Source organism: Salmo trutta, unplaced genomic scaffold (genome assembly GCF_901001165.1).
Source record: "Salmo trutta unplaced genomic scaffold, fSalTru1.1, whole genome shotgun sequence".
NCBI classification, from domain to species: Eukaryota; Metazoa; Chordata; class Actinopteri; order Salmoniformes; family Salmonidae; genus Salmo; species Salmo trutta.
Window position 1 is genome coordinate 1,339,685 of NW_021823154.1, and position 26,633 is coordinate 1,366,317.

At 42.0% G+C, this 26,633-nt stretch overlaps 1 protein-coding gene across 1 annotated transcript; it reads left to right on the forward strand.

Annotated features, from left to right (window-relative positions):
- Window positions 1-291: 291 nt before the first annotated feature.
- On the forward strand, window positions 292-15,983 carry LOC115189442 (NACHT, LRR and PYD domains-containing protein 3-like). Its single transcript, XM_029748071.1, has 17 exons — window positions 292-415; window positions 691-857; window positions 957-2,763; window positions 2,847-3,020; window positions 4,001-4,174; window positions 4,533-4,706; window positions 5,346-5,392; window positions 5,529-6,084; window positions 7,428-7,471; window positions 8,089-8,126; window positions 8,853-8,917; window positions 9,050-9,264; window positions 9,453-9,715; window positions 9,873-10,001; window positions 14,736-14,862; window positions 14,938-14,967; window positions 15,451-15,983. Exons 1-17 carry the CDS (start codon window positions 390-392, stop codon window positions 15,783-15,785), a joined length of 4,371 nt encoding a protein of 1,456 aa, XP_029603931.1. The 5' UTR covers window positions 292-389; the 3' UTR covers window positions 15,786-15,983.
- The last annotated feature ends 10,650 nt before the right edge of the window (window positions 15,984-26,633 follow it).

The following is a 26,633-nucleotide window of genomic DNA, read 5'->3' on the forward strand; positions in this document are numbered from 1 at the left end:
TAGACTAGCTGTTGTTATGGAGTCAGCTAATGAGGATCCAAGTCAAATCAAATGAATAACATATTGGACTGTCTATGTTTGAATACAATATGAAGTCTGATTTAACTCTTTGACCACAGACAGTAAATGTGTTGTTAATGGTTTTTCAACAATGTTCAGAAATATTGACTGTTCTGTTATTTCTTATTGTAGCTGAATGAGCTGTGACTTACATCTAAAATGAGTCTCTCTGGGGAGAGAGGAGACTACTGCCTCTAAAACGAGTCTCTCTGGGGAGAGAGAGGAGACCACTGCCTCTAAAATGAGTCTCCGGGGAGAGAGAGGAGGAGACAACTGCCTCTAAAATGAGTCTCTCTGAGGAGAGAGAGGAGGGGACCACTGCCTCTAAAATGACTCAAGACACCAGTTCTAAGAGGTAAGAGATTACATGTAAAATATACAGTTCTCTTAAAGATATAAAACTAAAGAGAAAAGTGTTCCCAAATTACATAAAATGTAGGCCTATATCATTCATTTAAAAGGCAAAAAATCTATTTACCAATTGCAGACTGTAGCTTTATAAAGAAACATCAGGACTTCTAGAAGTTCCACTATACAGTTGTTAACATGAAGTAGATGAGGTATTGATGAGGTATTGATGAGGTATTGATGAGATATTGATGAGGTGATCTGCCTCCCTGTTTTGTTCAGTGTCCAGAAGCCCAGAGCAGAGTCCCCTACAACCAGCCTGCTATCAATGACGAGTGATCAGCCACCTGCTTTCAGCCAGGAACCATTACCAGATGACAATAAGGAAGTGGAGAGTTTGGACAGTGAGGATGTATTAAAGATCACACACAACCTTCTGGACAGAAGAAGTAAGACTGTGTTTCATACAATATTACAAAGAACGGTACAAAGGCCCTTATAAAACACACACAAACTTATGAGTCCCAACTCTCATTGTTTTCCTACAGGTCAAACTCTTCTGACAGTCCAACAAGACATTAAGGCTAAACTGAAACACAAGTATCAACACATATCTGAAGGAATTGGACACCATGGAAACCAAAGTCTGTTAAAGGACATCTACACAGAGCTCTACATCACAGAGGGTGGAAGTGGAGGGCTCAATAATGAACATGAGGTTAGACAGATAGAGATGGCATCCAAGAAACAAACCACACGAGAGACACCAATCAAGTGCAACGACATCTTCAAGCCTTTACCTGGACAAGACAAACCTATCAGAACTGTGCTGACAAAAGGAATCGCTGGCATTGGAAAAACAGTCTCTGTGCAGAAGGTCCTCCTTGACTGGGCAGAGGGAAAAGCGAATCAGGACGTTAATTTCATGTTTCCTCTTCCTTTCCGTGATCTGAACCTGAAAAAGGACCAATACAGTCTGATGCAACTTCTTTCCCACTACTTCCCAGAGCTGAAAGAGATTGACAGCATTGAAGATGGTGAAACCAAAACTGTTTTCATTTTTGATGGTCTGGATGAGTGTCGACTTCCTCTAGACTTCAAAAACAATGAGAAGTGCTGTGATGTCACGAAGCCAACCTCAGTGGACGTGCTACTGACAAACCTCATCAAGGGGAATCTGCTTCCCTCTGCTCTCGTCTGGATAACCTCAAGGCCTGCAGCAGCCAATCAGATCCCTCCTGAGTGTGTTGACCAGGTGACAGAGGTACAAGGGTTCAATGATCCACAGAAGGAGGAGTACTTCAGGAAGAAAATCCCAGATCAGATTCTGGCCAATGATATCATCAAACACATGAAGACATCAAGGAGCCTCCACATCATGTGCCACATGCCAGTCTTCTGTTGGATATCAGCCACTGTCCTTGAGATGATACTGAAAGAGGCAGAGAAGGATGAAGTCCCCAAAACTCTGACCCAGATGTACTCACACTTCATGCTCATCCAAATCATTGTGAAGAACAGGAAGTACAACAAAGCCACAGAGACAAACCCAAAGGAACTGTCTCAGTCAGACAAAGAGATGATCCTGAAACTGGCAAAGCTGGCTTTCCAACAGCTGCAGAAGGGCAACCTGATCTTCTATGAGGAGGACCTGAGAGATTGTGGCCTTGACGTCACAGAGGCGTCAGTGTACTCAGCATTGTGTACAGAGATCTTTAAAGAAGAATCTGGGCTGTACCAAGAGAAGGTCTACAGCTTTGTGCATCTGAGCATTCAGGAGTTTCTAGCAGCATTGCATGCTTTAGAATCATGTCTGGACAAGAAGGAAAATGTTTTCTCCCCCAAAGCTAGTGGTTATGAGGAGGAGGAGATGTCAATCCAGTTGTCTGAGTTACACAGGAGAGCAGTGGACCAGGCCTTGAAGAGTGAGAATGGACACCTGGACCTGTTCCTCCGCTTCCTTCTGGGTCTCTCACTGGAGTCCAATCAGAATCTGTTACGAGGCCTTCTGACACAGACAGGAAGTACAACACAGAGCAATAAGAAAACAGTTAAGAGAACAGTCAGGTACCTTTCAGACAGGATCGAGGAGGAATCCTCACCAGAAAGGATCATCAACTTGTTCCACTGTCTGAATGAACTTGGTGCCAACTCTCTAGTTGAAGACATGCAGACCTCCCTGCAATCAGGAACTCTTTCAGAAACAAGACTAGAACCTGACCAATGTTCAGCCCTGGCCTACCTGTTACTGATGTCAGAGGAGGTGCTGGAGGAGTTTGACCTGAAGACATACAACACATCAGAGGAAGGTTATCAGAGGTTGCTGCCGGTAGTGAAAACCTGCAAGAGAGCACTGTAAGCTCTGTTATTGTGTTGATGTATATATCATCATTATAATGAAGGATTTGTATATCTAACAGATTATCTCCTCTCTCCAGACTGGATCACTGTAAACTCACATATAAATCATATGAGACTCTGGCCTCAGCTCTGCAGACACCAAACTCCCCCCTGAGAGAACTGGACCTCAGCAACAATGACCTGAGAGACAGAGGAGTGGAGCTGCTCTGTGTTGGACTAACCAGTCCACTCTGCAACATACAGACACTAGTGTGAGTTAAATATCTTCAGTATGCACTGTCTTTATAGTGTTTATATATTTGTAGTTATTATATTATTATTTAAAAATCTTGGTAAATATGCAGAAACATTCATCAAATGTGATAAATATATCAAACTAAGGTTAAATATATTGAGTGAGTTAGTGTGTTTTTAGTAAAAAATATAAACTATAGGAACCAAGACTTAAAAATAACTGATATTGGTCACAAGATGGAGGGAATGTTGGAACATAACTAACAAAATTAAAGTTAGAAAAAATATATGATTAATCCAGTATAAACTAATGTATAGAGTTTATTACACGAGGCAAAATTAACAAATTCTACAGCACAACGACAGAGTCATGTCTTAAGTGTAAAACTAACAATGAGTCAATAATTCATGCTTTCTGGGAATGATATAATTCCAAAAGTTATGGGCGGAGTTAGAAGTTGTCTGTCAGAAGTATTACAATGTAAACACACTTTTAATCCGTTTGTCTGCATAATTCATGACATGGTATATGGGGGGTGTAGAGAGATTCCCAATGAGCTGGATGATTCTCTTCTCCTCACTCATCTTGTAAAAACATATACTACAAATATATGAAAATATGAAAATGGTTGTAAAAAGTTAACATTGGTTAATAATGTGTCCTTCTGTTATTGTCTTAATGCATCTCATTATTCTTAATGTTTTGCATATTTAACCGTGTATTGACATATCTCCTCTCTCCAGACTGGATCACTGTAAACTCACATATGAATCCTGTGAGACTCTGGCCTCAGCTCTGCAGACACCAAACTCCCCCCTGAGAGAACTGGACCTCAGCAACAATGACCTGGGAGACAGAGGAGTGGAGCTGCTCTGTGTTGGACTAACCAGTCCACTCTGCTACATACAGACACTAGTGTGAGTTAAATATCTTCAGTATGAGTTATTATGTGGATGTTTTAAACATGTGTTAATCATGTGATCTTCTGCCCTCTAGTCTAGGTCAGTGTGGTCTGACAGAGGGTTGCTGTTCACATCTGGCCTCAGTCCTGAGTTCACCCAACTCACAACTGAAACAACTGGAGCTGAGAGACAATGACCTGCAGGACTCAGGAGTTACACTGCTGTCTGCTGGACTGGAGGATCCAGACTGTAAACTACACACATTGGGGTAAGTACAGCTGTTTCAGTCAGGTCTGTACTGAGCTGAGTTACACTGCTGTCTGCTGGACTGGAGGATCCAGACTGTAAACTACACACACTGGGGTAAGTACAGCTGTTTCAGTCAGGTCTGTACTGAGCTGAGTTACACTGCTGTCTGCTGGACTGGAGGATCCAGACTGTAAACTACACACACTGGGGTAAGTACAGCTGTTTCAGTCAGGTCGGTACTGAGCTTAGTAAAACAAATACTCTGAAAATCTGACGTTTCTTCACAATGTTTCTGTCATGAACAAATGTATGGGTGTCCTACAAGATGATTGACACCAGTATACCAACCTAGACAGCTGTTGTGTTTCTCTCTGTAGGCTGTCTGGCTGTCTGGTCACTGAGGAGGGCTGTGCTGCTCTGTCTTCAGCTCTGAGGTCAAACCCCTCCCACCTGAAAGAGCTGGACCTGAGCTACAATCACCCAGGAGACTCTGCAGGAGGACTGCTTTCAGCTGCTCTGGTGGATCCCACATATAAACTGATGAAGCTGAAGTAAGTCAGAATAGATGTCCTAATAGTGTGAGCAGTGGTTGTGTCATATGTAGTGTAGTAGGTTCAGTAACATGAGGACATGATGGTAGAATTAAGGGGAAGTTTACCCAGCAGGCTTAGCACTCCAACACAGCATACATCATCACCACATGAATACTCTTCTTCTGCATCTCTGATATCCTGTTGGTATTGTACTCCGCTCTGTATGCAGTAGGTAGGATATAATACCTGTATGTCTCTAGTAATGAATTGTACTCCGTTCTGTATGCAGTAGGTAGGATAGAATACCTGTATGTCTCTAATAATGAATTGTACTCTGTTCTGTATGCAGTAGGTAGGATAGAATACCTGTATGTCTCTAATAATGAATTGTACTCTGTTCTGTATGCAGTAGGGAGGATAGAATACCTGTATGTCTCTAGTAATGAACTGTACTCTGTTCTGTATGCAGTAGGTAGGATAGAATACCTGTATGTCTCTAGTAATGAATTGTACTCTGTTCTGTATGCAGTAGGTAGGATAGAATACCTGTATGTCTCTAGTAATGAACTTGGAAAGTGCACCAGAACACAACAATATGGTTTAAATGTTGACTGCTTTATTAGGTCTTTGTCAGTCAATAACCTGTTTGTCCTACAGTGTGGATCATGGTGGAGAGTGCTGGCTGAAATCAGGGATGAGGAAATGTAAGTATCTTTAATCCTAATGAACTGCATATTCAAAACTATAATAACATAGTAACTAATCAATACTTGTTCTGTACCTACAAAACAACATTTTATATGAAGATGTGGTTTGATTAAACTCTCCTTTTGTCTACAGATGCCTGTCATCTCACCCTGGACCCAAATACAGCAAACCCAAACCTGATACTGTCTGAGGGGAACAGGAAGGTGGCATTGGTGGAAGAGAAGCAGCAGTATGAAGACCATCCAGACAGATTTGACTGTAGTCCCCAAGTTCTCTGCAGAGAAGGCTTATCTGGATCTCGTTATTACTGGGAGGTGGAGAAGGATGGTGACATGGCTGGCATTGGTGTGGTGTACAAAGGAATGAACAGGAAGGGAAGGGAGGATGACAGTGGTATTGGAGCCAATAGGAAGTCCTGGTGTTTAATCTGCTTTGATGGCCTCTACTCATTTTACCATGCTGGAGTCCGTAGCAGATCCATCTCTGGTCCTGTTTCTAAGAGAGTTGGAGTGTATCTGGACTGGCCAGCTGGTACTTTGTCCTTCTATAGTGTGTCCTCCTCTGGTACACTGACACACCTTTACACAGAACACACCAGATTCACTGAACCCCTCTATCCTCTGTTTGGGGTTTCCTCCTCCTCCTCCTCAGTGACCCTGTGTCAGATAGATGACCAACACATTCAGAGGTGAGTCATAGCAATGTTTCATCATTTGTTTCATCATTTCTATAATTACATTAGTAGTGGTGTGTTTTAATGTGTTCTGTTGGACCTACAGACAGTTAGATTAGTTGTAGTGGTGTGTTTTAATGTGTTAGTAGATTCCTGTCCTCTATTTAATTTCAGTCTGTTAAATACAACAGCCTCTCTGTAATGTCATTCTCTCTCTAACCACTAGAGGACATCAGAACCTGTTAAATAGAACAGCCTCTCTGTAATGTCATTCTCTCTCTAACCACTAGAGGGCATCAGAACCTGTTAAATAGAACAGCCTCTCTGTAATTTCATTCTCTCTCTAATCACTAGAGGGCATCAGAACCTGTTAAATAGAACAGCCTCTCTGTAATGTCATTCTCTCTCTAACCACTAGAGGGCATCAGAACCTGTTAAAAAGAACAGCCTCTCTGTAATGTCATTCTCTCTCTAACCACTAGAGGGCATCAGAACCTGTTAAATAGAACAGCCTCTCTGTAATGTCATTCTCTCTCTAACCACTAGAGGGCATCAGAACCTGTTAAATACAACAGCCTCTCTGTAATGTCATTCTCTCTCTAACCACTAGAGGACATCAGAACCTGTTAAAAAGAACAGCCTCTCTGTAATGTCATTCTCTCTCTAACCACTAGAGGGCATCAGAACCTGTTAAATACAACAGCCTCTCTGTAATGTCATTCTCTCTCTAACCACTAGAGGGCATCAGAACCTGTTAAATAGAACAGCTTCTCTGTAATGTCATTCTCTCTCTAATCACTAGAGGGGGTATGTAACTCATGATACCTGGTGACTTCACATCTCTAAGGGCTTTCCTCAAGATATGCAATGTCTTCATTAGTATTGCCTCTATGAAAGTTGACATAGTGGGTTATGTAACATTTAGGCAATGCACCCTACATAGGGAGTTGTTCTCTCACCCCATATAGACTTGTTGTATGTCTTATGAAGACTGTATGTATGATATATAAAGCCTTTATAAGTTGTATTTAGTTTAATCACAGTCTATCCTTCTGCTTTACCAACAGTAGAGACCATGATGGAGAGAGTTGGATCAAGCCTGGACCTGAGAACACCAGAGACCATGGTGGAGAGTGTTGTATCAAGCCTGGACCTGAGGACACCAGAGACCATGGTGGAGAGAGTTGTATCAAGCCTGGACCAGAGAACACCAGAGACCATGGTGGAGAGAGTTGGATCAAGCCTGGACCTGAGAACACCAGAGACCATGGTGGAGAGAGTTGTATCAAGCCTGGACCTGAGAACACCAGAGACCATGGTGGAGAGAGTTGTATCAAGCCTGGACCTGAGAACACCAGAGACCATGGTGGAGAGAGTTGGATCAAGCCTGGACCTGAGAAATGTGAGTGTTAACTGATAATTGTTTTTAAATCAAAATTGTTTTAAGCGTTCATTGTAGTTGAGTCCCAGTCAAGGAACAAAATCATGATCTATTTGGTCAAAACAAACTTAAAGGTAGAATCAGCGATATGATGTAGATGCACATAGTAAACAGCATAGTGGGTCAATTTCCAAAACAACTAAGAGTGTTGTAGCACAAGGCTAAACTTCTCCGCTGTTTTGGTCCCGTGACTACCACTCTGTAAGAGAGTGAAGGGAACCCTTGCAAATGGGCAGATACTGTGTGAGAGAGAGAAGTCAGGCATCTTGCTCATCACAATATCTGTGGTGCTGCTCGTACATCATCATTTATCTGACTCTACCTTTAAGCTCTCATCCTAGGATCTACCCGAAATCAGGCCCCCCCAACATCTACAAAACATGGACCAGAACGATGTTGTTTCCTGCTTCCACAAACATTAATTAATATAACACTAATGTCAGATTATGGTATGCTAATGAGTGTACATTCTGAGACTGTTGATCACTAATATTCATTTTTATCTCAAGTCTATTTAATAATTATTAATTCAATATTCCATGAGATTGTCCATTTTAAATAACTACTTTTGACTTCAGGGATTCCTCAGAGCTGTAAGACTTGTGTCCATGTTGAGGTAAGTCATAATGTCAATTCTTACTTTTACATACCTGCAGGAGTCAGGCACAGTCTCAAAGCCAGGTGTGTACTGACCAACCATTCATACTGGGATATAGACAGTCCTGTGTTCTGCTTTAGTAATATAAACACAGTCTCAAAGCCAGGTGTGTACTGACCAACCATTCATACTGGGATATAGACAGTCCTGTGTTCTGCTTTAGTAATATAAACACAGTCTCAAAGCCAGGTGTGTACTGACCAACCATTCATACTGGGATATAGACAGTCCTGTGTTCTGCTTTAGTAATATAAACACAGTATCAATGCCAGGTGTGTACTGACCAACCATTCATACTGGGATATAGACAGTCCTGTGTTCTGCTTTAGTAATATAAACACAGTCTCAAAGCCAGGTGTGTACTGACCAACCATTCATACTGGGATATAGACAGTCCTCTGTTCTGCTTGTAGTCATGCAGGATTTTAGCTGTTGTCATATTTTGTAATTCGACAGTTGAATTGATAAATCACCAGCATTCCATGTAACATTGAATAAATACATTTGATTAGTTACTTTGGTTAATGGGCCAGTTTCCCAGACACAGATTAAGTCTAGTCCTGGACCTTAAAGAACTTTCTATTGAAACTTCCATTGAGAATGCTTTTTAGTCCAGCACTAGACTCAATCTGTGTCCAGGAAACAGGCCCCATATGTATTACTGACATGCTTGTCCTTGTTCAGGACTCCACACACTGGCTTCAGATTGAACCCTTGACTTCTACTGTCCAGGGAGTGACAGTGTTCAGGTAAAATAACTACTTTTAACATTTCATTCCACTTGCTAGTGTATTTCCCCATTACCTTTGGGAATAGTCTTCTAATCCAACCTCTCCATTTGACGATTGACCCTCTCTACCATATCTTGTTGTTGCCCTCAGACACAGGACACCCAAAGGGAGTTATGAGTGCACAGTGTCTGGGCTCCGCTGGCTGTGTGAGAGAGATGTCATTCTGAAGTATCACTTCAGGAACTGGGAACCCTACAGTCAACGTCTGAAAGACATGCAGTACACACAAGGTGGTCCATTGCTGGACATCACTATGGAGTTAGGTGAACTGGAGGAAGTTCATCTGCCACACTGTGTCTGTTTAGGTAAAACCAAATAGAAATAGTATTCAGAAAGACATTTCCATGTAACTGAGTTTCACTTCCTGAATTAATTAATTAACTATTCTGGGAGTTTGAGTTTACTGTGATCTGGTACTGCATATTCTTTGTGTTTTAGTTGGATGAAAACTACAATATTTGTCTTTCTGTCTCCTTTTTATTGTGTTGTTCAGGGACCAACCCTTCCCTGAGGAATGAGATGAAGATTCTTCATGTAGAGGAACATGGAGTGTCTTTAGAGGAAGTGCATGAGGTCACCAGATTCCATGCTAAGATTCTCCATCCCAAGTTCTCAGTTATCTCTCTGATACTGAGATTACTGTCTTGGAACGTCGATGTCCACTGTGAGCTGATGCTCTATCTGACAGTGATGAAGGAAATAAATAAACTAATTCCACATCTATACCTGTTCCCCAGTAACCCCGGCCAAATACTGGTGAGGTATCATTATTATAGAGATGACCTTAACTAACCAGTGGTGCAGTTTATGTTTACACTCATTAAATGAAGATAAGTGTGTTGCTAGTTTTATGAATAATGTTTGAATTAGACTATACATTGACTGCCTGTGTATTCCATGCCTCGTTTCACAGTCTGTGGAACAACAGGAATCAAAGTTTCAAGGGTCTAAAAGGTTTCCTAACACAAGACCAGAGCAGTCCTTCAAACTGAATAGTTCCTTCAGACTGAACATTCCCTGTTCTACCTCCATCACTCCACCGGTACAGTTTTAGTTGACTTAAAAACATGTATCTGACATTTAAGTTACAAGTCAATCTCTCTCTCTCTCTGTCTCTGTGCATGCTGGCAGTGTTTGGTGCATGCTGGGTATTGTATGAGCGAATGTGAGTGTTGTCTTGAGTTAGATCGCCTGTGGTTTCTTTCTTGTTTACTTTTCTTGGTGGTTTTCCTTTTTCTGCTGATTCAGGTTTTTTTCAGTGGTAGAATTAGATATATTGTATTTCTTGTTGAATTGTTCTGGTTTTGGTGGGGATGGCGACCCACATGGGGATGTCACTGGAGATGGCGATGGCAGTGGAGGAGATGCCCGGTACGAGATATGTGGTACAAGTGAGGAGTGTTGAGAGGGATGTGGCAGAGGGGAGTCAGGGGTCTGTGGCCTCAGTTGAGGAGGATCAGGAGAAGGATATGGATATTTCTGATATGATAGCAGCTGGCGATGACTCAATCAATCAAGGTTAGACAGGTTGTATGTATCTGATCACTACTGTAGTAGTTAATGAAGGTGGTGTCGGTGCAGCAAGGTTAGACAGGTTGTATGTATCTGAGCTCTACTGTAGTAGTTAATGAAGGTGGTGTCGGTGCAGCAAGGTTAGAAAGGTTGTATGTATCTGAGCTCTACTGTAGTAGTTAATGAAGGCAGTGTCGGTGCAGCAAGGTTAGACAGGTTATATGTATCTGAGCTCTACTGTAGTAGTTAATGAAGGTGGTGTCGGTGCAGCAAGGTTAGACAGGTTGTATGTATCTGATCACTACTGTAGTAGTTAATGAAGGTGGTGTCAGTGCAGCAAGGTTAGACAGGTTGTATGTATCTGATCACTACTGTAGTAGTTAATGAAGGTGGTGTCGGTGCAGCAAGGTTAGACAGGTTATATGTATCTGAGCTCTACTGTAGTAGTTAATGAAGGTGGTGTCAGTGCAGCAAGGTTAGACTGGTTATATGTATCTGAGCTCTACTGTAGTAGAGTTGTAAGATAACATTACTCCTGTGGGTTTTTCTGATCCCCATATTGTTACTATTGATATTCACTTGTCCTGTTATTAAGGTCAACACCTTATTGGTATTTTAATGTGAAGATATTACATGACGCCATGTTTTGGGAAAAGTTTTTGTTGTTCTGGGAAAAATGGACGGTTATTAATTAGAATTTGAATCCTTGAGACAATGGTGGGAGGTTGGGAAGTCCCAAATATGTGTGTCTTGTCAACAGTATACTGCTCTGTCTAGTATTGAAGTTAACCTCTTTGGTATAGGGGGCAGTATTGAGAATTTTGGAAAAAATATGTTCCCATTTTTAACTGCCTCCTACACCAACTCAGAAGCTAGAATATGCATATTATTGTTCAGGTTTGGATAGAAAACACTCTGAATTTTCTAAAACTGTTTGAATGGTGTCTGTGAGTATAACAGAACTCCTATGGCAGGCAAAAACCTGACAAGGCTTCAAGCAGGAAGTGCCCTGTCTGACAAGGAGTCGTGCGTCTTACCTCTTTTTATTGAAAAGTAAGGATCTTAGCTGTAACGTGACAATTCCCAGGGCTCCAATAGGCTCTCAGAGCCCGCGAAATAACTGAAGGTTTACGAGGGAACCTCAGGTTGAAATATATTATCGCCTTTTGTAAGTGGATGCTCGGAGGACCTTTCAATGATGCGCGTGCATGAGTCGCTTCTGAGGAGAAATTTTATTCGGCTGTTTAGGCTCAATGCATACTCCCGGTCGGAATATTAACACTTCTCTATGACATAAATGGCATAAAAATTGGTTTTAAACAGCGGTTGACATGCTTCGAAGTACGGTAATGGAATATTTAGACATTTTTGACACGCCAATGCGCCATGCGCGACACCGCGAAGAAGCATTCTAGAACTCACGAACAAAACGTCGCTGTTTGGATATAACGATGGATTATTTGGGACCAAACCAACATTTGTTATTGAAGTAGAAGTCCTGGCAGTGTATTCTGATGAAGAACAAGCAAGGTAAGAACATCTTTCTTATAGGAAATGTGATTTTGGTGGATGCTGACCTGGGTGGGTATCTAAATAGCTAGCCCTGTAATGCCGGGCTATGTACTTAGATTATTGCAAAATGTGCTTCATCCGAAAAGCTATTTTAAAATCGGACATATCGAGTGCATAGAGGGGTAATGTATCTATAATTCTTAAAATAATTGTTATGCTTTTTGTGAACGTTTATCGTGAGTAATTTAGCAAACTGTTAGTAAATTCACCGGAAGTTTGCGGTGGTTATGCTTTTTCTGAACGTCACATGCTAATGTAAAAAGCTGGTTTTTGATATAAATATGAACTTGATTGAACAGACATGCATGTATTGTATAACACAATGTCCTAGGTGTGTCATCTGATGAAGATTATAAAAGGTTAGTGCTGCATTTAGCTGTGGTTTGGGTTTATGTGACATGATATGCTAGCTTGAAAAATGGGTGTCAGATTTTTTCTGGCTGGGCACTCTGCTGACATAATCTAATGTTTTGCTTTTGTTGTAAAGCCTTTTTGAAATCGGACAGTGGGGTTAGATTAACGAGATTCTTGTCTTTAAATAGCTGTGAAATAGTCATATGTTTGAGAAATTGAAGTTATAGCATTTCTAACGATTCAAAAATCGCGCCACTGGATTTCAGTGGCTGTTACGTAGGTGGGACGAGTTCGTCCCACATGTACTAGAGAGGTTAAAGAGACTATCAGGGCCCTTGAACAGGACATCAAATCTATTGAATTGAAGTTGCTCACTCAGTGACCCCGGAGCCCCTGGCATCGATGTTTTACCATCTGAGTTCTATAAGCACTGAGGTGCTACCCCAGCTGTCCATTGGGGGGGATTTTTATGAAGTGGTGTGTGAATCTTTTCATGAGGATTCTCTTCCTGTATCCTGCCAACGTGCTGTGCTTTCATTGTTGCCAAAAGGGAGGATTTGGCCCTTTAAAAAAAACTGGCAACCTGTTGTATTGCTGTGTGCAGAATATACAATTATATCTACGTGTCTCTCAAACAGGTTGAAAGAATATCTGGGGTTGTTGGTCCACAAGGACCAGTCTGACTGTGTACCTGACCGCTCTATCGTTGAGAACTTGTTTCTGATAAGAGATGTTTTAGACGTTTGTAAACTGTCTGATGTGAATGTGGGTTTACTTTCATTGGATCAGGAGAAGGCTTTTGACTCTGTGGACCACCAGTACTTGTTCAAAACAATGCAAGCCTTTGGGTTTGGGGATGTTTTTTTGTCTTGGATGAGTTTACTGTATGCTGGGGCCTCATGTATGATGAAGGTGGGGGGGTGGGTTGAGCTGCCCCATCCCTGTCCAAAGGGGCATTAGGCAGGGATGCCCAACTTCAGGACAGTTATATTGTCTGGCAATTGAACCAATGCTTTGTTTTTTAAGAGCGAGGCTTACTGCTTTCTCTATGCCAGGGGTTATGAAGGGTCCCACGATAGCACTGTCTGCATATGCAGATGACGTGACAGTTTTTATTACAGGGGGTGAGGATGTTAAGGTTCTCTCAAACGCTCTAAAGGTGTGTGAGGGGGTCTCCTCAGGTAGAGTTAATTGGGGAAAGAGTGAATCGCTGTGGGCAGGTCAGCTTCAGATAGGGTCCACTCCACGGTTGGGATGAAGACTTTTTCTAGGCTCCGATGTCTTTCAAAAAAATAACTGAGATGGTGTAGTGGAGAAGGTGTGTTCCAGATTGTCTAGGTGGAAATGGGTGCTACCCCAGCTGTCTTATAGGGGAAGGGTGCTGGTAGCTAATAACCTAGCCACCTCTACCCTGTGGCACAGACTAATGATTTTACAGTCTGATACAAGAGCTGTCCATTTCTTCTGGTCTGGACAACATTGGATTAAAGATGCAGCCCTGTACCTGCCACTGCACGAGGATGGAAAAGGCCTGGTGGACATCTCTTCTAGGATCATGGCTTTCTTGCTTCAAGCAGCCCAGAGACTGTTGTACAGTGATGGTTCTAGCAGCCCAGAGACTGTTGTACAGAGACGGTTCTAGCTGGGTGGATACAGTCTACACATTGATGAGGAGAGCAGGCTGTTTGGGCTTAGACAAGCACCTTTTCCTCTTAAAGCTGGAGGGGGGTGATTTGTCTGGCCTGACTCCATTCTATGGGTCTGTTATGCAGGCTTGGAGAGTTTGTCATGTTGGGGAGGGGTGTCCATTCTGTGCTAAGTCTGAAACTCTGGCACATCTGTTCTTACAGTGTCCCAGGTTGGTGGGGATGATTGACCTGATCAGTGGTTGGTTCTCCGCTCTGGGAGAGGTTTTCTCTTCCCAAATGCTTATATTTGGGACAAAGTCCAGGTTTAGTAGAAGGGGTGTAGTTCTCTTAACTTTGTGTCGGGGGCAGCTAAATTAGCAATTTGGAAAACATGAAAGAACAGTATTCGGGGACAAGGGTCTGTGGACGTGGTGGGAATGCTGGAGGAGATGTTGGCAGCCAGACTGAGGGTTGAGTTTGCCTGGACAGGGGTCTCTGGACGTGGTGGGAATGCTGGAGGGGATGTTGGCAGCCAGACTGAAGGTTGAGTTTGCCTGTTACAAAATGATTAACATTGATCTGTTTGAGTATATGGGTATTCAGAGGCTGTTGTGTTGTTACTGTGGAGGAAGATTTGGTGTTGTGTTTTTAATTGATGTTTAACCATGTTTTTGTTTAACCTCTCTCTCTCTCCCTCTCTCTCCCTCCAGAGGATTCATCTCATAAATAGAGACACCACACCAAGCTTTTTCAAGGTGGTTATGGAAATTACAGGGATTGAGATGGAATTAATCGGTGATGATGAGAGGACAGTATGGAAAGAAACTCTACAAAAATGTAGGAGAATGTCAATCATCACTTTTTCTGACAGATGCTGTTTAGAGTGATATAACATATTTTTGTTTCTTTCAGATGAATACATCTCTGACACCCATTCAACTAGTAAGTAAACATGAGAGATACAAACCAATGACTTGAGGGTCAGTCAACATGGTTTACTGTAGGACCTGGACTAGTCCTGATTAGAAAAGACTGTCTTCAAGAAGAATGACATCTCCCCCAGGACTTTATGTAGATTAGCCTGGTTCTGAATGACCCAATGACATCTCCTCCAGGACTTGATGTAGATTAGCCTGGTTCTGAATGACCAAATTACATCTCCTCCAAGACTTTATGTAGATTAGCCTGGTTCTGAATGGCCCAATGACATCTCCTCCAGGACTTGATGTAGATTAGCCTGGTTCTGAATGCTCCAAACTGTTTTTCTATGTCTGTGAAAGCGTCCCTAAATGTGAATATGTGATATGTTCAGGTCGTTATTGTAAAAGATAATGTTTTCTCAATACTTTTATTTTAGTAGTCTGCTTCTAAATGACTGAAATGTAAATGTAAAAATGTAGTTATTTTGTAACCTGACTCTCTCAGGTGCTGTGTTGGGGGCAGGAGGTCCGGCTGAGAGCAGTCTGACTGGTTCTGCAGAGCAGCAGCTGCTTTCTGTACGGACAGAGTTTGTGAAACGAGTGTCAAGACCTGTCCTGAATGAACTGCTGGACGGACTCCTGCAACACACAGTCATCAACCAGGAGGAAATGGAGTCAGTGAAGGTGATAGCTGAGAGGGCAGAGAAGGCACGTGACATCATCGACATGGTGTTGAGAAAAGGAAATGAGTCATGTTCCAGGATGATCAACCTTCTTGGGGAGCTGGACCCCTGTCTTTGTTCACTGCTTCAGATCAACAGTGTTGGAGTACCAACCTAATGGTAGAATGGATAGTAACAGTGTTGGGGTACCAACCTAATGGTAGAATGGATAGTAACAGTGTTGGGGTACCAACCTAATGGTAGAATGGATAGTATCAGTGTTGGTGTACCATCCTAATGGTAGAATGTATAGTATCAGCGTTGGGGTACCAACCTAATGGTAGAATGGATAGTAACAGTGTACAAACGTTATGGAGAAAAAAATATTTTATATATTGTATATATATATTGTGTGTGTGTGACGACCCTCCCGCTCTGTCACTCTGTGACGACCCTCCCGCTCTGTCACTCTGTGACGACCCTCCCACTCTGTCGCACTGTGACGACCCTCCCGCTCTGTCACTCTGTGACGACCCTCCCGCTCTGTCACACTGTGACGACCCTCCCGCTCTGTCACACTGTGACGACCCTCCCGCTCTGTCACTCTGTGACGACCCTCCCGCTCTGCCACTCTGTGACGACCCTCCCGCTCTGTCACACTGTGACGACCCTCCCGCTCTGTCACACTGTGACGACCCTCCCGCTCTGTCACTCTGTGACGACCCTCCCGCTCTGCCACTCTGTGACGACCCTCCATCTCTGCCACTCTGTGACGACCCTCCAGCTCTGCCACACTGTGACGACCCTCCCGCTCTGCCACACTGTGACGACCTTCCCGCTCTGTCACATTGTGACGACCCTCCCGCTCTGCCACTCTGTGACGACCCTCCCGCTCTGCCACTCTGTGACGACCCTCCCGCTCTGCCACTCTGTGACGACCCTCCCGCTCTGTCACACTGTGACGACCCTCCCGCTCTGTCACACTGTGACGACCCTCCCGCTCTGTCACTCTGTGACGACCCTCCCTCTCTGTCACTCTGTGACGACCCTCCCTCTCTGTCACTCTGTGACGACCCTCCCGCTCTGCCACTCTGTGACGACCCTCCCGCTCTGTCACTCTGTGACGACCCTCCCGCTCTGCCACTCTGTGACGACCCTCCCGCTCTGCCACTCTGTGACGACCCTCCCAGTCTGCCACTCTGTGACGACCCTCCCGCTCTGCCACTCTGTGACGACCCTCCCGCTCTGTCACTCTGTGACGACCCTCCCGCTCTGTCACACTGTGACGACCCTCCCTCTCTGCCACTCTGTGACGACCCTCCCTCTCTGCCACTCTGTGACGACCCTCCCGCTCTGCCACTCTGTGACGACCCTCCCGCTCTGTCTGCAGAATTCTTTCTCTTTGATCTTGTTTTCTTTAATAGGATGTCAGTGGGCGGAGCCGGATGGGTCGTCAGTGAAATGGGACACACCTGGGCTCGGCTGTGTCCCGGGGATAAATACACCTTTCCCCCATTCATTGAGGAGACTCTCTCCACCCAGACACAATGTTGTTTTTGGTTGTGGCATTTTGGGGCTTCGTTGTGTTCATTTGTTTTGGCACCTCTCAACAGCCCTCATTATCACCATCTGTGAACACATCCACTACTGACTACACACCCCATTGTTACTTGTATATAGTTGACTTTATTTAATAAATATGTTTATCTATATCTCCACATTGTCTCCCTCTTTGTTACGGACTATGAGCCGGTTCATAACAGTGGATCAGAATTAGAATCTGAATCATTTGGACCGGGGAGAACTGATCCTAGATCAACACTCCTATTCAACACCATGGGGTGTATTCACTAGGAAACAGACCTGATCCTAGATTATCACTCCTATTCAACACCATGGGGTGTATTCACTAGGAAACAGACCTGATCCTAGATCAACACTCCTATTCAACACCACGGGGTGTATTCACTAGGAAACAGACCTGATCCTAGATCAACCCTCCTATTCAACACCATGGGGTGTATTCACTAGGAAACAGACCTGATCCTAGATCAACCCTCCTATTCAGCACCATGGGGTGTATTCACTAGGAAACAGACCTGATCCTAGATCAACACTCCTATTCAACACCATGGGGTGTATTCACTAGGAAACAGACCTGATCCTAGATCAACCCTCCTATTCAACACCATGGGGTGTATTCACTACGAAACAGACCTGATCCTAGATCAACCCTCCTATTCAACACCATGTGGTGTATTCACTAGGAAACAGACCTGATCCTAGATCAACCCTCCTATTCAACACCATGGGGTGTATTCACTAGGAAACAGACCTGATCCTAGATTATCACTCCTATTCAACACCATGGGGTGTATTCACTAGGAAACAGACCTGATCCTAGATTATCACTCCTATTCAACAGCATGGGGTGTATTCACTAGGAAACAGACCTGATCCTAGATCAACCCTCCTATTCAACACCATGGGGTGTATTCACTAGGAAACAGACCTGATCCTAGATCAACCCTCCTATTCAACACCATGCGGTGTATTCACTAGGAAACAGACCTGATCCTAGATTATCACTCCTATTCAACAGCATGGGGTGTATTCACTAGGAAACAGACCTGATCCTAGATTATCACTCCTATTCAACAGCATGGGGTGTATTCACTAGGAAACAGACTTTCACGTAGAGTAGGCCAGAAGGCTAAACTGGAAAACCTAAACTCTATCAAAATAAAAAGATGGCGGAGCCGCAAAAGTTCTTCTGTGCGTTTATTTACATAGTGATTCCGGAACAAAAACAACAGTACTGCCATCAAACATATACCTTATGGGACAGTTAAAAACAATGCTGCCCCATCCACAGCTCAATCCAAAATGCCTCTCCATGAACTGAAAGAGAGGCTCCTTTTGTAGGGCTAGCCCCTCCCCTCAGAACAATTAACACTAATTAATTAAGCAATTACCTATTCAAACCTTCATTTTCCGTTTAACTAAACATACTAAAGTATATACATTGCAACACGTTTTTTTATGAAACAATATCACAATATAGCATTTACAAAATTACATCACTACTGAGAGTGTCTTTCAATATGGTCATTTACATTCATATAAAAGGCTTTGTGCATTGTATGGATTTTAGAGCTCTCATAAATAAACGTTTTGACCATTGTTGGCTGGGTCTCCATCTGCTTCATTCAACCAGAATCTTCCACACTCTGGTGGGGCAGACTGAGTAGTTTAATTGAAGTTCGGTTTAAGAACATTGATAACTTAATTCCCGTAACAATTTGGTCCTTCGAGCCGGATTCCAAAATCTGTCCCTGTCTTCCTAAGGTAACACGCCAAAAACTTTGCACGGGCGGGTCATTGACTCTTAAATTAAAGACCTGTCCCCTGAAATTGGGGTTCCATAACAGTCCGGTAAATATCTAGGGTCGACAGAAACGGTGACGGAATCCAACCAACATTGCTTTTCCCAGCCTACAAGACGAAGGTCAATAAACCTTTATTTACAAATTTGGGGGAATGGTTTAAGATATCTTGGACTTAATGTTCTAAATACTTGGAATTTACCAATAATAGGAGCTTAGTTATTCTACACAGATTCACTAAGGTGTTTTTACTTTGTGAATTAACAAAATTGATAAGGGAGCAGGTCCGCAAAGACCTGAGGTACATGTGCACTACCATAAATAAAACTAGCTTAATTAACCTGTTATGGATAGGGGGCAGTATTTTCACGGCCGGATAAAAAACGTACCCGATTTAATCTGATTATTACTCCTGCCCAGAAACTAGAATATGCATATAATTATTAGCTTTGGATAGAACACACTCCAAAGTTTCTAAAACTGTTTGAATGATGTCTGTGAGTATAACAGAACTCATTTGGCAGGCCAAATCCTGAGAAGATTCTGTACAGGAAGTACCCTGTCTGACCATTTCTTGCCCTTCTTGATTATCTCTATCCATTACAGAGGATCTCTGCTGTTACGTGACACTTCCTACGGCTCCCATGGGATCTCAGAAGGTGGCAAAAAGCTGAATCGTGGCTTTGCAGGCTCTGGCTGAAAAACATTAGCGCGTTTGGATAGTGGCCAGTAACAATACTATGAGACTCAGGCTCGTGCACGAGAGGATAGCATGCTTTTATTTTCTCTCTCTTTGTACGCTTACACGCTTTCCCGGTTGGAATATTATCGCTTTTTTTCGAGAAAAATGGCCTGTTAACGAATGGCAAATTAACCATAGATCCGAATCAAGAGACATACCTAAATAAAGTCCTAAATTGAGGAGAGGAGAGGCTATAAAATAGGTTTAGTGAGATAGGACGGTAATTCTATGCGAACAAGATAACTGAAATGGTCAATTAACAAGAGTGAGTTAACCATAGATGCGATTCAAAAGACAACACTGAAATAAAGTCCAAAAAGGAGGAGAGGCGAGAGCATTAAATTAAACAAGACGAGGTAAATTACTTATAGATCCAAATTAACAGATTGGAATTAAACAAAACAAGGTAAGATAATCATACATCCAAATTAGTAGTCATAATAGAACAAAACCAGGTTAAAGTGAAAAGCAAATACACATAGATCGTGAGCATAGAGTGGTAGCACCCACATAGAGAGGAGTGACAAAATTCTAGATTGTGAGAAGAAGACACATAGATTGTGATACACATAGATGTTTTAAATTGAATTAGAGTTTTAATATAATTGTTATGCTTTTTGTGAACGTTTATCGTGAGTAATTTAGTAAATTGTTAGTAAATTTGCCGGAAGTTTGCGGGGGGTATGCTACTTCTGAACGTCACATGCTAATGTAAAAAGCTGTTTTTTGATATAAATATGAACTTGATTGAACAAAACATGCATGTATTGTATAACATAATGTCCTAGGTGTCATCTGATGAAGATCATCAAAGGTTAGTGCTGCATTTAGCTGTCTTCTGTTTTTTTGTGACATTATATGCTAGCTTGAAAAATGGGTGTCTGATTATTTCTGGCTGGCTACTCTGCTGACATAATCTAATGTTTTGCTTTCGTTGTAAAGCCTTTTTGAAATCGGACAGTGTGGTTAGATTAACGAAAGTCTTGTCTTTAAATAGCTGTAAAATAGTCATATGTTTGAGAAATTGAAGTAATAGCATTTCAAAGGTATTTGAAAATCACGCCACAGGATTCAACTGGCTATTACGTAGGTGGGACGAATTCGTCCCGCCGGTCCTAGAGAAGTTAATAATAACGGTAGAAAGCACTCACATAGAGATTAATAGTAAGTACACACAAATTGTGAGAAAAGCATAATAACAATGATAGTTATTGGATAACCATGGGTGGCAAATCCTCAAAGGAGGTGCAGGAATTAACGGGAGATGAGCGATACATGGAGTTAAATGTTATAAAATAAATATTTATTTCGGTCCAATGTGGAGAAGGAAGTATGAATTTGATGGAAGTTTGGATGTAGAAAAGTTGGGACTAATGATCAGAAAGATACATAAGGTATGTTGGGACAAGACAGGGAAACAGCAGGTCAAGGGTTAGATATAGCCAGGGTGTGGCTGTCTGAAGCCCGGAGAAGAAGGCAAGAAGGCAAGTGTAGAGAAAGAGAGAGAGAAGGTTTGAAGAAGGATATCAGCAGGGGGAAGACAAAAAAGGATGTGCGTGTGAGATAGGGTTATTGCCCAGTTAAAAGTCATAAGTTCGGTAACTCGTATATGTGTGAGACCTTATAACTTATCAAAAGTCACAATAGTAATTATTCCTAAATTCTGAGAAAGAGAAAAAGAGAGAGGCAGAGTAAACGGGAGCAAGGTTAAGGAGAGTAATCGCAGGCGAAAAGCTTAGACAATTACATTAAGGCTATGTTCTGGAAATTGTATCGGTAGTACGTGCCTAATTTTATGACTACAGACATTTAGAAATAGGGTTGTTTGCGAGGAGTCTCCATCAGTTCAATAGCACGTTGGTGGTTCAGCGGTAGAATTCTCGACTGCCAGGCGGGAGGCTCTGGTTTGTTTCTCAGCCTATGCATCAGTGGATTAAAATTTGAGGTGCTGATTGTCATTCAACTGTTGGTATATTTTGCCTGGAAAGATAAGGTTGTTAGTGGTTGTTTAAGATATAAACCGAACGTTTTGATAGCTTGTTTAGTTTAAATTGAAGAGACAGTTACCTAAATCTAATGAATTATAATGAGAGGATAGGTGACTGCGATAGAATAGCACCGACCAAAATGTGTTTTTATTTGAAAGGAGTTTTATTAAGTATTTTGTTAATGTGGTGATTTACATGGTACATTTAAAGTCGTAGACATTTCATAAGTGTGAAGCCGAAAGAGAGGAGAAAGTTGTAACATACAGTGGGGAGAACAAGTATTTGATACACTGCTGATTTTGCAGGTTTTGCTACTTACAAAGCATGTAGAGGTCTGTAGTTTTTTTTCATAGGTACACTTCAACTGTGAGAGATGAATCTAAAACAAAAATCCAGAAAATCACATTGTATGATTTTTAAGTAATTAATTTGCATTTTATTGCACACACATATGGAATCTTAGAAGTTATACACACATAGAATCGTTGAAGGAAGGGCAGACGGAGAAGTTCTCCCCCACACTGCTGAAACCTTGAGGGTTGGGGAGTAGCAGGAAGGAAGGAGGGGGGCCAGGAGGAGAAGATAGGAAGAGAATTTAGTTTGGTTTGCTTAGCTTTAGGATATTAATTCATGGAGCGACTATCGGCTCCATTGGCATTTATTTTAGTTTTGATTTTAAGTTCATGTTTGGTAAATTCGCTAGGAAGAGATATGATGATTTTGTTGAAAGTAGTTGTTACCCTAACTAAAAGGGGAATGAAAGCGTAGTTGGTTTCAGGAACTAAGGTGTTAGACACCGAACCACTGCCCAGACACTATTCTGCACAGCAGGCCGAAATAGCAGCATTGACTAGAGCCGGCGAGATAAGAAAGGAGAGAAAAGTTACTATTTACACAGACAAGCACATAGGCATTTAAAACCATACAAAGCAGCACAGATAAATCTTAAAGCAGAGAAGACACTTGACAGAGAATTGTTACAGGATAGCCGAGAACGAATGACCCAGGAAGAATTGGACATGTGGAAAATGAAAGGGGCAATCCTACAAGATAAGGTCTGACATAAGGATAATTTACTACTCTTACCAAAGACATTATTTAGATATGCAGCAATACATGGGCAGAGCCATGTATCAACAGGGGGGAAGGATGGTAGAGCAGGTGATAGAACAGGTTAGGAAACACTGCAGGTTAGGAAAGAGTGGTGGCCTAGAGGATAACTACTTAATGGCCTAGAGGATAACTACTTAATGGCAAAGAGAATAATTACTTGAAAAAAAAATGTAGAATATCCACTCCAACATTTGGAAATGGACCTTATTGAATTACTCCGAAGAGAGGGGAAGAAGGGGTGTTTAACAATAATAGATAAGTATAGCAAATGGGTAGAAGTGTTTCCAACTTACTTGGTGGACATGATTATGGTAGCTAAAATATTAGGTCAAGATATTATCCCTACAGTTGGTTTACTAGGATCTATCTCTTTAAATGATGGATGACATTTTAGCTAATCAGGTTGAACAAATAGAATGCCAGAGTTAGAGATACCAGAACAGGTAGACATGGAAGTTGAAGAAATACTAGCAGAGCACATGAGAAGACTGTTTGTTAACCAAACCCATATGTCCAAGATTTTGTGTACAACAGGTGAATTACAGGAGAAGGTGATTCACTCAATCCAACCAGGAGACTGGGTGTGGATCCTTTCCCTGAGGAGAAAAGACTGGAAGCATCCCCGTTGGGAAGGCCCATACCAGGTTCTGCTAAACCACTGCCTTTGCCATTAGAAAAGCTAAGAGAGTCACTTGGGTCCACGTTATCCACTGCAAGAAGGTATGTACACATATGAGCACTGCTGATCACACACAGAGTTAGGAGAAGAACCGAGTACCAACAGGGTCCGGGGGTTACCTCCTTAACGAAGATTCCCTATCCCGACCGTTCATCACTGTGTGTGCTCCTAGAGGTGTGAGTATGGGGCGGTACCTAGCAGACCGACTAAGGGCAGGAGAGGGTTGGCGGTTTTTGGGAAGAGTAGGGACTCTGAGCTGCATCATAGTCTTGGTAATCTTTCTGATATATACAGATCCACCACCTTCTGGTACTAATTAGATGACACCGTTGTCATTGAGAAGAAGTAAAAGATAAACTATATAATACAATGATGAGTGACTTATAGAATAAAGAGGCAAAGAAGATCAGAAGATGTAGGATTTAAGGTAAACATTAAACAATTCCCTAGGAAAGCAAATAACTTTACAGGGATTGGGTGGGCCAGATTGAAGTACTCGGCCAACCTACCTCGGTTCACTTTAACTCCTGATGAGTACCAGTGTTATAGATACAAGAATGGCACCGAGAACTTAGATGAATTTAATGGCTGTAATGCAATCGTTAATGTGACTGACAGGTTTGGAAGTACAGAGAAAATTCTTAACCTCACAGCAACTATAACTGAGGTAGGGTGGGCTAGTACCAGTAAAGGACGCAAACGACAGAAATGACCAAAAAGGGTGGTTAGGAAATTGCGCCCCGGGGTTATTGGTCCAACCAGGTCGAGTTAGTCATCAGAGGCCAGTTATAGGAGGCTAAAGTAGACACAGGGGGAGTTTTGACCAGTATGGGAGTAGCTTTGCCTAGAATGATGCTGTTGGCGTCCTCAGGGAAGTTCCAGATGAATACAAAGCTGTGAATCAAATGGGTGAAGGCTTTAACACTACATTCTTTTGGTAGTTGACAGTAAATAAAAATGTGGATTGGATTAATGACATCATTGGATTAATGACATCTATTATAATCAACAGAGATTCATGAGTGAAACCGGGGATGCAGTAAAGGGGTTCTCTGACCAATTATCCGCCACCTCCCTCATGACCTGGTAAAATAGACTGACTCTCGATATGTTATTGGCAGAAAAGGGCGAGGTATGTAGAATGATTGGGGTTCATTGCTGTACGGTTATTTTTTAAATAAACACAGCTCCAGACGGATCAATGTTGTAATCACTGTGTTGTGGGCTGCTTTCACCTGTATGAGTGTGTTTGTATTGTGGGGTTGTTGTTTGGTCCCTTGTGCAAGAGGTCTCATTTCCAGGGTTCTGGAGAGATTGATAACGGAGCAGATGGTGAGATACGGACCAATTCCAAGTTCAGACCAGTGGGACGACAAATATCTACCGCCGAGCCTGGTGGAGGATTCATTCAATTATGAGGAGCCCATGTTAGATGAGACCATCTTTAGTGTTTAGGAAGACTGTTTTTTTAAATGAAGGTAATAACAAAAATCTTAATCCGAAGAGTTATGATTGGAGATAGGCTTCGAACAGTCATCGATAAGTATGTGTTGACAGTATATGCATTTGTTTTCTTTGATGTCCTGAATTAGTTTGATTGTGTGTGATATTTCTGAATTAGTTTGATTTTGTGTGAAATTTCTTAATCCAATAAAAATAGATGTGTTATAGTGTAGGTGAAATATTTAGCCAATAGGGAGGATTGTAATGGAAATTATATGATTAACTTCTTGAGGCTACCTGGGACGTTAGCGTGCCACCTGTGGCGCACCCTATCAACAGCAGGTGCATTTCAAGAGCGGCAAATTTGAAACCAAATAAATGTACAAATTCAAATTTCTCAAACATACAACTAACTTACAGCCTTTGAAAGATAAACATCTTCTTAATCTAACCACGTTTACCGATTTCAAAAAGGTTTTACGGGGAAAGCATAAAGTTAGGTTATGTTAGGAGAGTACATTGACAATAGCTGTGTGCAATGCATTGTCGATTCAAAGACATGCGTCACCAAAACCATACAATCAGCTAAAATTATGCACTAACCTTTTACAATCTCCATCAGATGACACTCCTAGGACATTTTGTTAGACAATGCATGCATTTTTAGTTCTATCAAGTTCATATTTATATCTAAAAACAGTGTTTTACTATGGCGTTGATGTTCAGGAAATCGTTTCCCTCCAATACCGGCAGTCAAGTCATGACGACAAAATAATTAATTAATATTAGAAAACATTGCTAAAATATTATATTGTCATTCAAAGAATTATAGATTTACATCTCTTGAACGCAATGGACTTGTCAGATTTTAAATTAACCTTACTGGGAAATCACACTTTGCAATAATCTGAGCACTGCGCCAGAAAAATACGCATCGCGATACAGACTAACCGCCATGTTGGAGGAATCTAAAATCGAAAATACTATATAAATAATCCATTACCTTTGATTCTCTTCATCAGATGTCACTTCCAAAGAGTCCCAGGTCCATAACGAATGTAGTTTTGTTCAAAAAAGCTCATCATTTATGTCGAAAAACCTCCGTGTTGTAGCGCATGATCTAAGCCAGCCGGACTTCACTTCACTTCAAGAACGGAAAAAATATATTTCCGTTCGTTCAAACATGTCAAACGTTGTATCGCATAAATCATTAGGGCCTTTTTTAACCAGAACATGAATAAAATTCAAGGCGGACCATTGGGTTTTCTTTTAAAACGTTTCGGAATGAGAGTACCCACCATCAAATCGCACGCCAGGGTGAATGATGGACCATCACGTTCCATGGCTCTTATTCGGTCAGATCTCACTGTAGAACACTCAAAACACTTTGTAAAGGCTGGGGACATCTTGTGGAAGCAATAGGAAGTGCCAGAATATAATTCACCCCCTTTGTTTTTCAATGGCATAGGCTCAAAGTCAATTCAACACATCAGGTATCCACTTCCTGTCAGAATCTGTCTCAGGGTTTTGCCTGCCAAATGAGTTCTGTTATACTCACAGACACCATTCAAACAGTTTTTGAAACTTTAGGGTGTTTTCTATCCATATATAATAAGTATATGCATATTGTAGTTACTGGGTAGGTGTAGGAGGCATTTAAAAATGGGCACATCTT

Excerpts from the sequence above, each read along its gene's own strand:
- LOC115189442 (XM_029748071.1), top strand. The coding sequence starts at position 390 with ATGACTCAAGACACCAGTTCTAAGAG. Across the intron at positions 4,175-4,532 it reads TGTAAACTACACACATTGGG|GCTGTCTGGCTGTCTGGTCA; the intron begins GTAAGTACAGCT and ends TTCTCTCTGTAG. Across the intron at positions 9,265-9,452 it reads GCCACACTGTGTCTGTTTAG|GGACCAACCCTTCCCTGAGG; the intron begins GTAAAACCAAAT and ends TGTGTTGTTCAG.